Source organism: Thunnus thynnus, chromosome 8, assembly GCF_963924715.1.
Source record: "Thunnus thynnus chromosome 8, fThuThy2.1, whole genome shotgun sequence".
NCBI classification, from domain to species: Eukaryota; Metazoa; Chordata; class Actinopteri; order Scombriformes; family Scombridae; genus Thunnus; species Thunnus thynnus.
The window spans coordinates 13,830,897-13,846,251 of record NC_089524.1 but is presented as its reverse complement, the minus strand read 5'-3'; the positions used below and the strand labels follow the sequence as shown (position 1 = coordinate 13,846,251).

Here is a 15,355-nt window from a genome sequence, read left to right as displayed (position 1 = left end):
TGTAGAGTAAGAAAAGGAGATCAAGGATGAAGAGTGAAATTCATAACAACTGCAGTGAGCAATGAGTACAGAGAAGATGGTAATTTTCTTCAAAGAGAAAAGCCATTATTAAGTAAGTTAAGTTTTTTTGTGTTTTTTTTTTAATCTGCCTGTTTGACATCACATTATACCATGAAAGTGATGTATGAAGCTTTTCTTGCTGTGTGTGCCTAAACTTACCAGATTCTTGCGTGTTTCTGGAACAGCACTGACATCCACCGGCTCCCTCTCGATGGCGTTGACAAAGCGAGCTTCAGCCACAGCGATGGCACAGATGACATGGACCCACCTGGTCACAGAGAGCAACACCACAAAATCTTTAAGCTTTTGTAGATCAACAAATGTAGAACTAATAGATAATAATAATAATAATAATTATTATTATTATTATTATAATCAATAATTGTCAACCAAGTTTTCCTTTCAAAATTGCATTAATCCACGATGGAAACTAAATAAGTCAATATTTACAGGACTACAGTGTCTCCAAAACTAGACAGTACTTGGCAGAAAATGTGTCAGTGACTTATATTTTGAAAGGAAACCTATAATGTGGTTTATTTCCATTCCTGCATAAGCGATTATAAGCTTAAATAGCTTAATGTTGTCAATTTAAACATACTGTTGTTGTTTGTTTTGTTTTGTTTTATTATGGCAGGACATTTTAATACTCCCCAGGTTTTGGCATTTGTGATATTGTTAGCGAAAAATACATGACAAAACCCAAGAATGTGCCACATACCGGTTATCTGTGGTAGTTTTCAAGGCTCCACCCCTCAAGTTACAGAGACAACACTCCTGGAAGACAAAAAGCAAATGAAAATGAAGTTTAAGCAGTCAGTGAGAAGCAAAACACAATGTCCCAGATCCTCTGAGTTCCCATACATGAGCTAATCCAGTCTTTTTTTTCAAGACATTAAGTTGGTTTGGTATCGTAATGGCTGCTGGACATGATCTACAGATTTTACAGCACATATAAAATATCTAAAAAAAAAAAAAAAAAAAAAGAGACTGTATATATGTACTCCAAATTATATGGCAGCATAAATCACTATGAGGGGGATAAGTTTTTGTCCCCACCGGGGATAAAATAAATCAGTAAAGGCAGGGATATATAGACCAGATGGGGGGAAATTCCCACCATCCACACACACACCACAACATTTTTTTTTAGCATTTAGTAGTGCTGCTACTCACCACTGTCCAGGCACCTGCTGCACACCTGGAGCATGTCCATGACTCACCGACAGAGTCTGGCTTTACACCATAACAACCTGTAAGAGAGGAGAGTTTAATGACCTCACAGCTTTGTCCCATATATATCACCTTTACAGGACACTTCTAGTTCCAGATGAGGATGCTGGTATTCAGTAAGGATAGCCTCTGTGGCAATTTACTAAACACTTTCCCCATTTTTCTAATGGTTATGATTTTGTCTCATTTTTGGTTTCTTCTGTAAAGCACTTGACACCAAAACCTGCTTTTTAACCAGTTTCTTCACACTTCATTGTCGACAATTTAAGCTTCTAAACTGAAAGGCCTGTGCGTTTACATAACACCTTGACAGGTCTGAATGATTTTTAGTTGGACGTCCACTTCCGAAACAATGAGGATCACAGGGATGGAGCGCAGAGCTGGTGTTTCTGACAGGAGTTGTTTCTGCTTCATGACCTCTTATCAATAGAAGTGCTGCTTCCCCAGCTGAGCCCAGCTCATCCCTGGATGCCTAATGAACTGGCCTTTTTGAAGGTACTCCAGCTTGAGGGATAATAAGAGCCCAGGAGGGTTAGTGTGTTTGCGTGTGTGTGTGTGTGTGTGTAATTTATCCGGCTATATGTGATGCCTGACACAAAACATCCACACATACAGACGCTTGTAAAAAGCAAACACCACTCTTATTATAAAAATGACTCAATTTATTACACATGCTACTCTTTTTTTGAAATACACACACTCCCTTGCTAATAAATAAATGTTTTTTAAAATACACACACACACTTTTTGGTTTAGTCTAGACAACTTATCATACCATTCGGCAATGAGAAGTATAACCAAGCACATAGAGATCCCCAGAGCTAACTCGCTCACACAATGTTAACAAGCTGCTTGTCCTTTCATGCTTTGCTTTGACAGAGGCCATATGCCCTTAAAAGTCTACTTTCTTTGTGAAAAATACTGAAGTGCAGAAAGCAGGGTAAACAAGAGCTGGGGAAGTGTATGGTGTGCTGCCTTCAGAGAGGCCCGTGTGTTTCTTGAGAAGCATCTCAGCTAGTTTAACCCGAGTCAAGAAGAGTTAAATTGGCAAGCCTCGCTGAGTGAGGCAACAGGGGAATTGAGCAGACAGTTTGTTGCACTGCTGTATTGGAATCTCATCTTCTGTGCTTCCTATTTTCCCAACAGTGGTCTCAGGAGTCCAGGGTTTAAAAAAAAAAGTTGTGAAAAGAGAATAGTAGTGGAAGATTTTGGGTGTTATAAATCAAACAGCAGTAAGCCCACAGCTACTAGTCTCCAACTGCTGAACAGAATCAAATACAACTTTTCTACAACACTAAACAGGAAGCAAAAAAAAACATGTTCCTGTTTTGTTTGTTTTTTTAAATAACCCATTTCAATAGTAACCACCAGCATTACATATTTCTTTCACTTCACCAATTGTTTTTGAGTATGTTGCCTTCAGGGTGGTGTCTGATAGCCAAAAATGATTGGCGGGGTGAATAAAGCATGTTGTACTTAAGAGTGTTAATGGACGTGCATTGAAGCTCACACTGGTCTGCACATTACTGTGTGTGTGTTCTCAATGACAGAAACTATTTGAAATCCACACAAGTTTGAGCTTTTTTGCTCAGATATACAAATATTTCACATCACATAAAGATGCCTGTCTTTGTGTGTGATTGCTGTTAACTACACTGTAATATCTTTAATTTTATTGCAGGTTTGCTGGAGATTTTTTCCATGTTTGTAAAAATGATCTGCCTAATGAATTAAGCTGTAAGCTGTAAATATGATTATTTCTTAAACCTAGGTCACCTATGTAGTAGAAATGAGCAATTATCTTTGAAATTGGTGCCCTTGGAGTAGAGAAAACTGAGAAAAAGACTGTAAATTCCCCTTTCGCTCTCAAGGGGGGAATCCTACAACAACCAGAATGCACTGTGTGCGATCCCGTCCAATCCACTACTGATGGTGTGTTTATGGAAGGCAGGTGGGTTTCCCAGCAGAGCGGCCAGTTAGAGACATAGTTATTGAGTGTTTTATCTCTTTACTGAGGTTTATATTCATTTAAAAAACATTTTTCCTCATCAGTTTGGATATATTGTACTGGTGTGCAAGGATCATAAAACAAACGACGTGCTGGAGTTTGTTATGCGGATCATTGCAATCTTACTGAGAGCTGCACACCAGACCAGAGTTGCTGTCAGAGCTGCTGGTGCTGGTGGACGGTCAAAGAATCTCTGTGTTTGCAGTTTCTATTTCAGCTTGGTTTGGGAGATAATCGTGGATGAAGGGGTGAAAAACTGCAACTAAACACTGTTTCTTCTTTATGGTTTAGGATGATGAGGAACCAGGACCAGGTTAAAAGTCTGATATAATATTCTGTGAGAAACAAAGTCAAGTTGACCTAAGCACTGTGAAGTTTGTTGAAGCACTGAGTTTTCAGTCTGTCTCCATTCTTTCTGATGATCCTCACCAGTCGATGCTGCTAAGCCACTCCGGCTACTGCGCCTCTCTGTCAGCCGTACCATCACTCCGGTGGTCACTTTTTCTTCTATACTCTGTTTTGTCTGATTCCACAGCGGACTCATAAGTTTTAATAGTAACGCCGTATCTCTGCTCTGACATTATATTGTAAAGTTAGTTGTTTTTTGTGTTAGGTTCAGCTTTTCTCTGGTTCATTGTCGGTGGAATCACGGAGAAACAGCACTGTGAAGTTTGTGTGTTAGGCTGTGGCTGTAACATCGCTCTGGTGGTCACTTCCTCCTTCACACTCTGTTGTGTCTGATTCCACAGCAAGATATATGGCCTACTTTTCTACTACAACTAGTTTTCTTCCAAATATATTGATATTTTTAAGTATTTAGTAGTATGATATTTTCGTGTCTGCTTTTCCCTACTGCTAGCACAACACAGTGCCTTGAAGGCATCACCACAGAGCAGGAGGAAACGTAGTTTTTAGTGTAAGGCAGATCTACAAAGTCTGCCGGGTGACACTTTTCCCGTCACCTGGTAGACTTTTGCAGCTAGATGGGAATCAACTTGAAAATTGGTGAAGCCGTCCTTTAAAAATATAAATAAATAACATAAATATATAAATAAATGACAACCAACTACCAACAGGTAATCTAAGCTAAGCTGCTCTCAGTGGCTGCACTCACACTTCCTGGGGCAGCTTTACAGTAAAAGCTGTTATCTAATTCTCTTTGCTGGAAAGCTTCCTGCAGCTGCAGAGTGTTGACTTTTCATTATCAGAATACAAACACTTTGCACACCTGCTACTCAACAACTGCCATTGCTACTTTATCCCTGTGATGTGCTGTACCAGGATTTATTTTTTTACTGCTCATCTTAAAAAAAAAACAAACAAACAAAAAGGTGGAACATCTTATATTTAGATATCCAGGTAAATATGGACCTTACTTACTGGCATGAACCTGCATGTGGCAAGAGGAACAGCGTAGCAGAAGACTGGTTCCATCCTCTCCGATGTGACAGTTGGTGGGCGGAGGCTCAGTATTTCCTGCCCCAACGCTGAAGCACATCTCTGGGACCAGAGGACGAGTTAGACTGCCATGACGAGGAAGAGAGGCGCGCTGGGTGTCATTCGTGATGAAGACGTCTTTGTGTGGCTGAAAAAGGTCACCGGGGAAAAAAGATGATAGATTGCATTAAATTTATGTTGATTTCTGACTAGTTAAAATAAATAAATAATGCCATGATTTGAGCCGTAACTCAGAATTAGTATAATCTTTAAGAAAACTCCAGATGTTGCATCTCACAATATTCCCTTGGTAAATTTGAATTTGTATATAAGAAGTGTATGGAATCATGTGATAACAAGTACATCATTTAATAGTAACTGAGCTATGTAAAAGCTAATTAGTAGATCTTGAGATGAAACATTTTCATCAAAATACTGTTTCCTCTTTCTAGAAGACTTTCATGCTCAACTGCCAAATACTGTTATGGTACAATTCTTGTCATTGGCAGTCACATAGAGAAATGGTTTAAAATCCTTCCTCTCTTTGCATTTTTTGCAGAGTTTGAAGTTCCTTAAATTAACTACACTATTTTTTTGCTATGCAGTTGCAATTACTAGTTACACCTGAACTCCTGCTGCTCAGAATACTCAGTGACCAACATTACTAATACTACTAACCACTGATTTTGCTGAGCTGCTACAACTAATACCGTTACTACTTCATACAGTATGTGCTTCTCCTGCAGTGTCTGGCTGTACCTTTGTGTACGGACAGAAGAGTGAACAGATAGCACAGTGTGGTTGGAGCGCTGCTACGGCAGCATTGAAGGCCTTCTCTGCCAAGAAGTTGGGTGAGCGATTTTGCCACAGGTGCTCCTGTTTCTTCATGTCACTGTCCAATGGCATGGAGGAGGACAGCTCTGTGGGTAAAAAATAAAATATATTACAGAGGCGCTGCTGCAGAAGAGGACATTCACCATCCGAAGTAAGTGACAGATACTGAAAGATTCCTTGTTGGTAATGATTTTATTTCTCTCCAAAATGCATATAAAGCATTTTGCAAAGGCGCAGGAATCTTTTTGATAAGTAGGCCCACAGCAAGAAAACAAATAAAACATTCTGTTTCAGACAATAACAACAACACTTCTGATATAATTGGCTGATAAACACAAATAGCAGAGGGCATCAACAACTTGCTGTTCTGGCTCTAGAATCAATTTAGCAGTGAAGCCCCTGAAGCTACTGATCCAGACCATTTGTTAGACCTGGACAGAAGGCAGGAAGGTCTTTTTCACAAGCTTGCCATTTAACTCTCCCTTCTCTCCCAACACTGGCCCCCTCTCTTTCTCCTTGTCCCCCCATCCACCCTTCTGAAGGACAGGCCTTGAGTCGGGTCCCCTGCTGCCGACTTGAAGTGACTTTGAAAGCAGGTAATTGGAAGTCATGATCCCTGGATCAATAAGTGTCAGTCAGGAAATTAAAAGAAAAAGACAGAAGGGAGGGGAGGGAAAACAGCCCTCGTAGTCTTGATTTCATTATCCCCACAGGGAGCTTTAGTCCTGTTTGTTTTTCTATCTCCAGATCGATAATCAGAACAAAAATGGTGTCTTCTTCATTTTAAGTACCATGACGGAGAGGACAACGGGCAGGATGAATAACGAGGGGGACAGAGAAAAAGAAAAAGTGATGGATGGATGGATGTGTGGATGTGTAATGGTCAGGGCCATAGTTCAACTGATAGGGATTTCTGTTAGATAATGTTTTGGTAATGAAGATGCTGATGTCTTTAAATGCGACTGTTTTCATGGCAATTGTTACGCTTGATTTGTATTCATGTCAAGGAGGAATGATCACCTGACATTATAGTTCTAAACTGACATTTTATCATATTTTTGTAGGTGGGTTAGAAACTGATTAAAAGAAAGGTGACAGTGGGACAGTGGGAAAACTATACTGAGTTTAAATTGGGGATATCATTACAATGACATATATTTGAGATTAAATAAATCTGCAGTCATAGACACAAAGCCACATACCTTTGTCAATTGTTGGGTCTTGCTTAACGATGGACAGAGGGGAACGCGTAGGTGGCTTGCTGAGGGGGTGACGGCGGCTCTTTTTTACCTCTGTTGGCATCTTCATCTTGGAGTAGCATGCCTGACAACACACAGGGTTGTTATTTCATTGTCTTTTTCAAAAAATGTTACGTGTTTTTAACCTTGCAATCATAAAAAGTAAATAAATAAAATCTCATTAAACTTACATGGGGGAAGAAGTCATTAAAAAAGCTTCAAGTTTTCACTTTCAATTTGTGCATTAAACTTTTAGCACCAACTGTGACAGAAAAATTTAAATTTGGAGCTTGTGCAGTAAAATACCAGCAAAACAAATGTTTACTACCTGTTTAGACACGCTCACAAATCAAAGGACAAATATAATGGACTTTGGGCAGTTCAGTCACAAATTATCACTCTTGGGTGGTACTCACATCCAGCTTGTTGTCTGCTGAGATGTCACTCGCTCTTTGGGTTAGAGGGTTCCCCGTCTCCGGATGGCTGGCCATGGTGGTCTTTGAATTCTTGGGGCCAGATGTAGCAAACTGCTCAAATGCTTCCTGAAACCCGGTGGCGGGGTTCTGAATATTTGACGTCTTTTTCTGCTTTTTCTGCTTCTTTTTCTCAATATCCTCTGTCAAGTTCTGTGGTTTGGTCTCGGATTCTTTTGCTGCCAAAGAGAAATAGAGAAGAAAAAAATTCAGAAGAGTTTTGATGGTTCATCAAAAACCTCGAGGAGGGTGAAAGGTGACAGACTGGGTGTGGACTGAGCTTGAACTTGGAAGGTTCCATCTTAAAATGATTTTAAATTAAAATGATTTATCCGTACTTCATGTCACGGCTGCAAAAATTCCATGAATCCGGAGAAGTACTAATTCAAAAGGAGGCGACTGTGTGGGTTTTGATCATGTCCGTTTTAATCTAGTGCCGTGCTCTATGCTTTGACCTATGCTTGGAAAAAACTCTTACACTCTTGTTAAACAGACTGCTGTCTCTTACTGCTTTTAACTCCTCACCCTCCACAGTTGAAGTCTCTGCCGCTTTAGCAGCAGCTTCGGCAGCCTCCTGCTCCTCACGCTCCATGGCCTCCAGGGTCATCATAGCCTCTTTGGCTAGACGCTCCTCCCTCTCCTGCCTCCGCTGGGCCTCACGCTCTTCAACCTGACGCTGGTACTCGGCAGCATCCAGCTGGATGCCCTCCTCTGCCAGCACCTTCACCTCTTCCAGCTTTAGACGACGGACCTGCTTCATCTTCTGCATGGCCCTGTGGTAGTGCAGAAAGATGGGTGAGCAAAAAGTTCACATACAGTAATATCCCTTTGAGAATGCTGTCGTGGGAAATCTTCAGACGGGCAAATAAATCTTCAGGTCACCCACAGCTTAGCATCAAACTCAAAACTTATAAGAGAAAGACTCAAAAAATACACTTGAAGCTGGTAGAGTTCAATGTGAATAGGTTTACTGTGCATAAAGAGTAATACAAAGCAAACCGAAGCCTTCATCCTGGGATCAAAAACCGAATGCAAAATCATAAAACATCATATTATATACCTCTCATAACCCCTCCTAATGTGGAGCTTATTTTCTAGACTCCACCTTGCTTTTTTTTTTAACCATATTCAAAACTATTCTGCCATTGTTGCTGAGTTCATTAGTGACCTTGAAGCTTTGGTAATGATCCAAGTATGATTCATTTTAGAAACAATGGTGTCTCAAGACTTCTCTAAAATGTATCAGTTGCACTTAGCTTGGAGATAATGATGTCATCAATATCTTCCACATTTCTCGAGATAAAACGGGCCTAGCAGCCTTGAATCACCTCACAGAGAACCAAAATATTATATTACTGACTAGCCTTCTAATTAACTTCCCTCGGTACTGTCTCTTATTGACATGATGCTGTTTTTGCACATTCACTGGCACATCTGTTTGATCAAGGGAAGATAGCCTCCACCATAACACACACACACACATTTTATGCTTTTGGCTGAGTATGTCACACATATAGATGCCAATTTTAGAATTATTGTATACAAAATGGTGAATATATACAAATTTACTTTACAAAAACATTTTAAATGAATTAAAATAACTGATGTACATATTTTTGTTTATTACTACCTGTATACCATGTGTATCCTGTGTATGAAAAACCTCTGAATTAAAGACAATAATGTGGTCTCACCTCCGCAGGAGGTTGGCTCGGAAGGTGACACGATGCTGCCTCCAGGACTCAAGTTCAGGGCTGCTGAGCTCAGTGGATTTAAGGTGGTCCAACACTGTGGTGTCTTTGCCCTGCTTCCACAAGTCATAGCGATCCGGTTGCAGGCAGCGCACAAACACATCCATGGAGATCTTCACCATGTCCTTACGGCAGGTACACTGCATGAAAACAAGCAGAAAAGAAAAGCGGACTGTGTGTCAGAGTAAGGGATAACTGCAGGTAGAGCATGAAGCAAACTCTATTGTCCGCTGTAAATAAACTAACAAAAATTCGGGGTATTTCAGAACTTAATCTGCCACAGTGGTAGAATACTGGTGTAAGCCCACATATGAATGGAGCAGGTGTTATAGATGATATTTTTAGTTCCACTTTGCAGATTTTTGACTGAAAACTCTGCAGTGAGTGATGGAAAGAAGAGGTAATCTTTGGCGTAGGAGAAAGAGAGACAGGTCACCATGACCTGTGCCGATGCCGAACATGTAAGCCCACCAAACAAACAGGAAACATCTGGAATGTTGGGAAAGGGGCGAAGTGCACCACACACACACACACACACACACACACACACACACACACACACGTAGTGCAGAGACGCCAAATCACATTTGGCCAAGGTTCAAGATAAGTGAAATTGACAAATGTCCCCTCCCCTTCTTTAGAATTTGGAATAGCCAAAGAGTCTGGTAAACAGGATGAAACCCATACACCCAACACACGCACACACACACAGCTTGCCTTCAGCATAAAAAGGCATGTCACGTTCTGTAACGTTGGAAGATATCTCTGACTACGTTGTTAGTAGGGCCGCTGTGAATAAAGAGATTCCCCATCCGACACCTGTGTCTCGACCAACTGATTCCTCTTTTATCCACCTCTTTCTGCCACAACGGTGGCAAACTGATGAATAATGCCAGAAGACAGCATGGAAGAGGACAGTAAAGAACAGTGGGGGGAGAGTAGCAAACAGCAGAAATCACACTTCACAGAGAGATGATTCTTGAACAAAAATGTAATGTTTTTATACAACGTCAAGTTTGTAATGTTTTATCATAAATATATAATGAATAATAATTAAGAACACGTCTTTATTCCCCTTACTATTACGTGCTACCATTTCATAAGTCTATTATATTGCATTAATTATGATACGCCAGACATGACTTGACTTTGCCCTACTTAGATCCTCACAATGGAGGGAGAAACATTAACTACAGCTATATTCACGCAACCAGTGTTTTGGATTGACAACCATATTTACTAATGAGAATGAGTCTTGATTGATGTTGTACATGTTGCTACAGAGTCAAGTAGAAAGAACACTGTGTTTACGATCAGATAAACACAATCAAGTAGATAAAGTCATACTCACCAAAAGTATCGACTGTTGTAGTTTTTTTTTTGCTTTTAAGTGAAGCTCTTAGTTAACAGCTCACCATTTAGGTCACTTCTACAGCGCAAAGCTGACAAGAACGACTCAAATAGAAAGACAGCTACTGGGCTGAAAATGTTGGGATGTTACATCACTCTAATCTCCATCTCTGAGACCCAACTGGAAACCCATTACACACATACACACACACACACACACACACACACACACACACCAGACAGGCTGTGAGTATACAGTAGAGTGGCCAACAGTTAGTTCTGTGGGGTTGTGCACTGAGCAAATGTACGCTCAAATTTCGTAGCGAGACTCTCTGAAAGTTTTAGTTAGTTAGACTTATGTAAATGTACTTTGTAGACAGCCAAATCTTATAAACACTCAAACTTCAAGATGACTTCACAAACCTTCATAACGGCATTACAGGTCCATTAATGATTCAGCTGAAAGGAGAGGGGAGCAGTAAAATGATAGAGTTCTTAAATGAAACCCAAAAGCTGTATATAAGTGAAGAGGTGATGTCAGATACAGCAGAAAGAACCACATCACAGAAAGGAGGTTGCAAATGAAGGAAACAAAAAGTAGGCAGATGAAACAAACGATGATAGGGGAAGAAGAGGGAGATGAAAATATTTTCTTTTGTGTCTGGCTTGCTGTATTACGTTCTGGCCCTATTATTTCCTGAGCCGTACTGAGAGCCTTATGTTCAATTATGGGAAACACAGCAGCTCGACCTCACCAGCAAAAACAATATCCAGCCTACATCTCATCTAGACACCACTTGACAGACGGAAACATTAAAATATGGTGTGTGGCGGATGGCGTTGGAGCGGGAAGTGGGAGGGCAGAGGGGGGCAAGTGAACATGGGTGCAGCTGATTGTTACCATCATGAAATCTTTAGAGAAAAACAGCAACATGCCGGGGGAAACTACAAACATGAGATAAATATTGCTCTTACGTTTATTGTACCTGACAAAATTTGTTATTTTCATTTGTAAAAAGGATACAGTAGCTCATTTGATTTTTATGAAACCATTAAGAGGTTATAGCGATTGCTCCCATCCTCAAGGGCCGGCGCGAGTTACACTTTATTGTCATAAAAGCTTTATTAGGGAAACACACTTTGAGATGGATAAGACCTGGGAAAACAAAAGCTCACCCTGAGGCAGGCAGTCAATGAGCCCTGAAGTATACTTGGGCTCCTAATGAAGCTAAATTGTTGGAGCCAATGAAAACCTAGAGCCTGGGGACACACTATGGATCAGTGGACTCAGTGGTGATGCCAAGTACTAATAACCAAACAAGGTTTGAGTGTGACCTGGCTGACCTGACTCACAGCATCTGGAACATTTTTAACAATCCAAAATTCTTTACATTGCCTTACTCACACTGTTGCTGATGATGGAAGAAATAACCACTAAGATGATCCAAACAATGAGCAATGATTGGAGAGGCAATTAGATGTAGAATATACTGCAGAGCAGGATTGTATATCATCCAGCTGCTCATGCTGTTAAATTCTGCAGTATTTCCTTTATATGCTTTCACAACAGCACAGCGCCGCCGCTAAATGATGAACGCCACTGCTGAAATTTCACATTGTACATAATAATCATGACAAACACAAACCATGCACACTTTTCTCTGCTTCAAGCAGCTAAATGGAGCTTGTGGGGAGAGAATGGGAACTGGTGTCATGTATGGCCTCTCCTCTCTGTCCTCCACACACACACACACACACACAAGCACACGCACGCACACGCACGCGCACGCGCACGCACACGCACACACAGTGGACAACAGAGCAGAGAGACCACGGTGGAAGCAGGTGAAGTGAAAGAACTGACAACTTCTACACTCAATACTGTAAGTGCAATAAAACCTTTGCCAGTAAGAAGCCAAAAAGAGTAATTCATTAAACCACCTGCTCAACAAGCATTAACGTTTAGAAAAGCGATATTTTCAACTGTGTTGCCCGCAGTCTCCCATCCACTGCTGGTATATTTTACACAACCACAGCACGCTGACAGTACTGTGAAAAACTACAACTTGTGGTTGTTGTTTTTTTTGGTCCAAAATTGTGTAAAAATGCATAGTTTTTGGCCAAATAACATCAAAGTTTCTTGGAGAGAACCCCTCAACTGCATTGAGGCATTACATTTTTGATTATTATTTATTACAATGACACATATCTGGACCTCCAGACCCTTTGTGCTGTCAAAAGCTCCTGTAAATTATCACACGCATGACTCAGATCTAAGATCTAAGCTAGTTTTAAGTTATTCCACTGCCAGTGCGCGCAAATACAGGTCCTGGCGTTGTGGGCTGTATGTGCGCACAACAGCACCGTTGCTGGAAAAAATCCAAGAGGAAACACTGAAACCTACAGTGACGTTAGATAAAAAAACTTATCTGAAGCCTTATTTGCTTGTGTGTTTCTGTTCCATAAAGATTAACAAAGTTCTTTCGCTGAGATGCACGCAGTAGAAAACTGCTGACAAAGTTTAAATAACGACTAAATTGCTCTCATTTTTTAACCATTTTTCTTTGGCCTCCCATAAACAACAGCTGTCTAATATGCTGAATAAGAAATGGAATGCGTTTTGTATTTGCTGCATCTGTCTGGTTTATTTTTATGTTGCACCAAGTTTCTTTTGTAAATGTCAGCGATATTTCAACTGTGAGGAAACAGTACCCACTAACTGTTTGGTCAGAAGGCTCCGGTCTGCTCTCGTCCTGAACAAAGACTACAATATGGCTGCAACTTCCTTAATGGGCTATTGCAGGAAGTATAATTACAAAATTACAATGCTAACAGGCAAATTTCATGACAACATGATATTTTTTTGTATGACTGGACATCGGTGATATGTCCAGGATAGTACCGAGTTTCCCTAATCTTTCACCAACATCAAGATGCAATAAAATCTCTGTGCTCCGCATGCTCAGTGACAATTTTAATTTATAAATTGTTAATTAAAATTGCTCAGAGTTAGATCTGTAATGTACTTGGGTTCAATGTGGCACAGGAAGCCTTTTACCTAATACATGTTTTATGAGCCCTTAAACAGTTTCCTTTTGATGATCACACATTTCATCTTTCCCACAATGACAGCATTAGGATAAAAATCACAGGTTTCTAATGTAATAATGAAAGTCTTTGTAAATGTAAAAATGAATGTCTTTGTTGCATGTGTGACTTATTTACTGTGAAACTTCAAGATGGCAGCTCCAAATGTGAATAACTGTCCTTTCAGCCTCACTGGACAAATACTGGGTACTGCTTTTTTCACTGTTATAGGTTTGTGTAGCGAGTAACCAACAGTCTGGTCAATAATAAAGGTAAAATATTAAATATTCATAATTTTTTTTCTGTCCTGAGTTTTTATATGATAACTGCAAGAAGAGCAATCATATTCTTATCTGTTTAATAACGCTGTAAGCCCACCACACAACTGAAAGAATACCCTTTATGTTATATTGTTTGTTATATGATGGACACACTGTAGGTTGCAAGTCTAATAAGAATTCAGTATGTCCAATCACAGCATGTCTGGGCTCACCAAAACAAGACAAGTCTGCAAACAAACATAAAAACAGACAGAGTGAGTCATATGTAATTCACTTTCAAGATGAAAAAGTGATGTGATTTAGTCTGGGAACTCGAAGGATGATTTCTGCTCCTCTCCCAGACAGAAAAATCACCCTGGAAGCCTGGGGGAACAGCCGCAAAGTGTGACTGAGCACCAAACGAACGGAGAGAGGCTTTCATTGAGAATACTACAGACCCAGAACAGAGGAAACTGTTAACGTTCAGCAACTTGAAGGTGCGACAGACATAAATATTTTCATAAATAATGTAGAGGGATTTTTTTTTTCCATCTTCAGCGCTTCAGTGGGCTCAGTGCTTTGCTGTTTTCCACCAAACTTGCCTGAAAACGTACATGTGAAGTATGTACCTCAGTGTGACTACCAGAGCAACAGCTTTCTCCTATTTTATACTGAGGAATTTTCCTGTTTCTTCTGAACACAGTGTTTTTATAACCACCAGAGGACACTTGGTGACTAGATCAATACAGGATCAGTGTCTAGGTTTTATGTTTTGTTTTAGATCAACAATGTGCTAAAGTCCCTGACACCTATTGGGAATGTGATGTTATGTAGAAGAATATATTAGCGATGCTTGTTGCAGCCACTTAGAATCAATATGCATATCTATTTGAGCGAGATACCAAACCTCCAAATGACTAAAAGAGAAAATTACATAGCCATAACCTAATGCAGAGCTAGAAAGGTTGAGGTTAATTAAGACTGCAATGTTTGAAATAATAGAGGCAGAAGTGCATCCGCGCACAAAATGCCAGGAGTGCTGGCAGTAGGCTCGGTTTGACTGCAGGTGTGTGTTCACTTAGCAAGTCAGACAGATGGGTCAGCAATTGAGGAGCTTGTATTTAAGAGGACTGAGACATGCCCAGGCTCGCTCTCCCCTTCTCTCTGTCGTGCGCTGGCAGCCCCCAAACGGTGACAAATTTGATACCGAGCCTCATCGTTCACTGTCCGTTTTGGTGCTGACAGAATGGTAGAGGGAGGGCGGGAGAGGGAGGAGAGACGGCCAAACGAGTTAACAGATGACTGCTTGAGCCAAAGACAGAAAGAGGGAGGCAGTTAAGAGATCGATCAAGAGAAAAAGAGACTTCATTGTTGCCAAGGAAGTGGCTGGCGTAGGCGAGCTATATAAAACTGCTGTATATATATATATATATGACACAAATTGCTCAAATGAAATTGGAGTGGAGCGGAAATAAAATCACCGACCTGAAAATGCAGTGCAGCAATGTTAACACTTTAAATATGAGCTCAATAATTCAGGGCTTAAGTGAACTCAAAGTTGTATTTTATCTAAAAACTTGACTTTGACTTTCTTACTTCACATGTTTTGGAAACAGGTAATCCA

At 40.4% G+C, this 15,355-nt stretch overlaps 1 protein-coding gene across 1 annotated transcript in view; it reads right to left on the bottom strand.

Annotated features, from left to right (window-relative positions):
- The window catches only part of kdm4b (lysine (K)-specific demethylase 4B), a 56,768-nt gene that overhangs the window by 12,035 nt on the left and 29,378 nt on the right, over positions 1–15,355 (bottom strand). The window contains exons 9-17 of the mRNA XM_067596685.1: positions 8,978–9,174; positions 7,809–8,056; positions 7,227–7,462; positions 6,775–6,895; positions 5,498–5,658; positions 4,682–4,886; positions 1,237–1,313; positions 782–837; positions 220–328 (exon numbers count right to left, since the gene is read on the bottom strand). Of these exons, the coding sequence (XP_067452786.1) occupies positions 220–328; positions 782–837; positions 1,237–1,313; positions 4,682–4,886; positions 5,498–5,658; positions 6,775–6,895; positions 7,227–7,462; positions 7,809–8,056; positions 8,978–9,174 (1,410 nt within the window). The remainder of the gene's footprint in view (positions 1–219; positions 329–781; positions 838–1,236; positions 1,314–4,681; positions 4,887–5,497; positions 5,659–6,774; positions 6,896–7,226; positions 7,463–7,808; positions 8,057–8,977; positions 9,175–15,355) is intronic.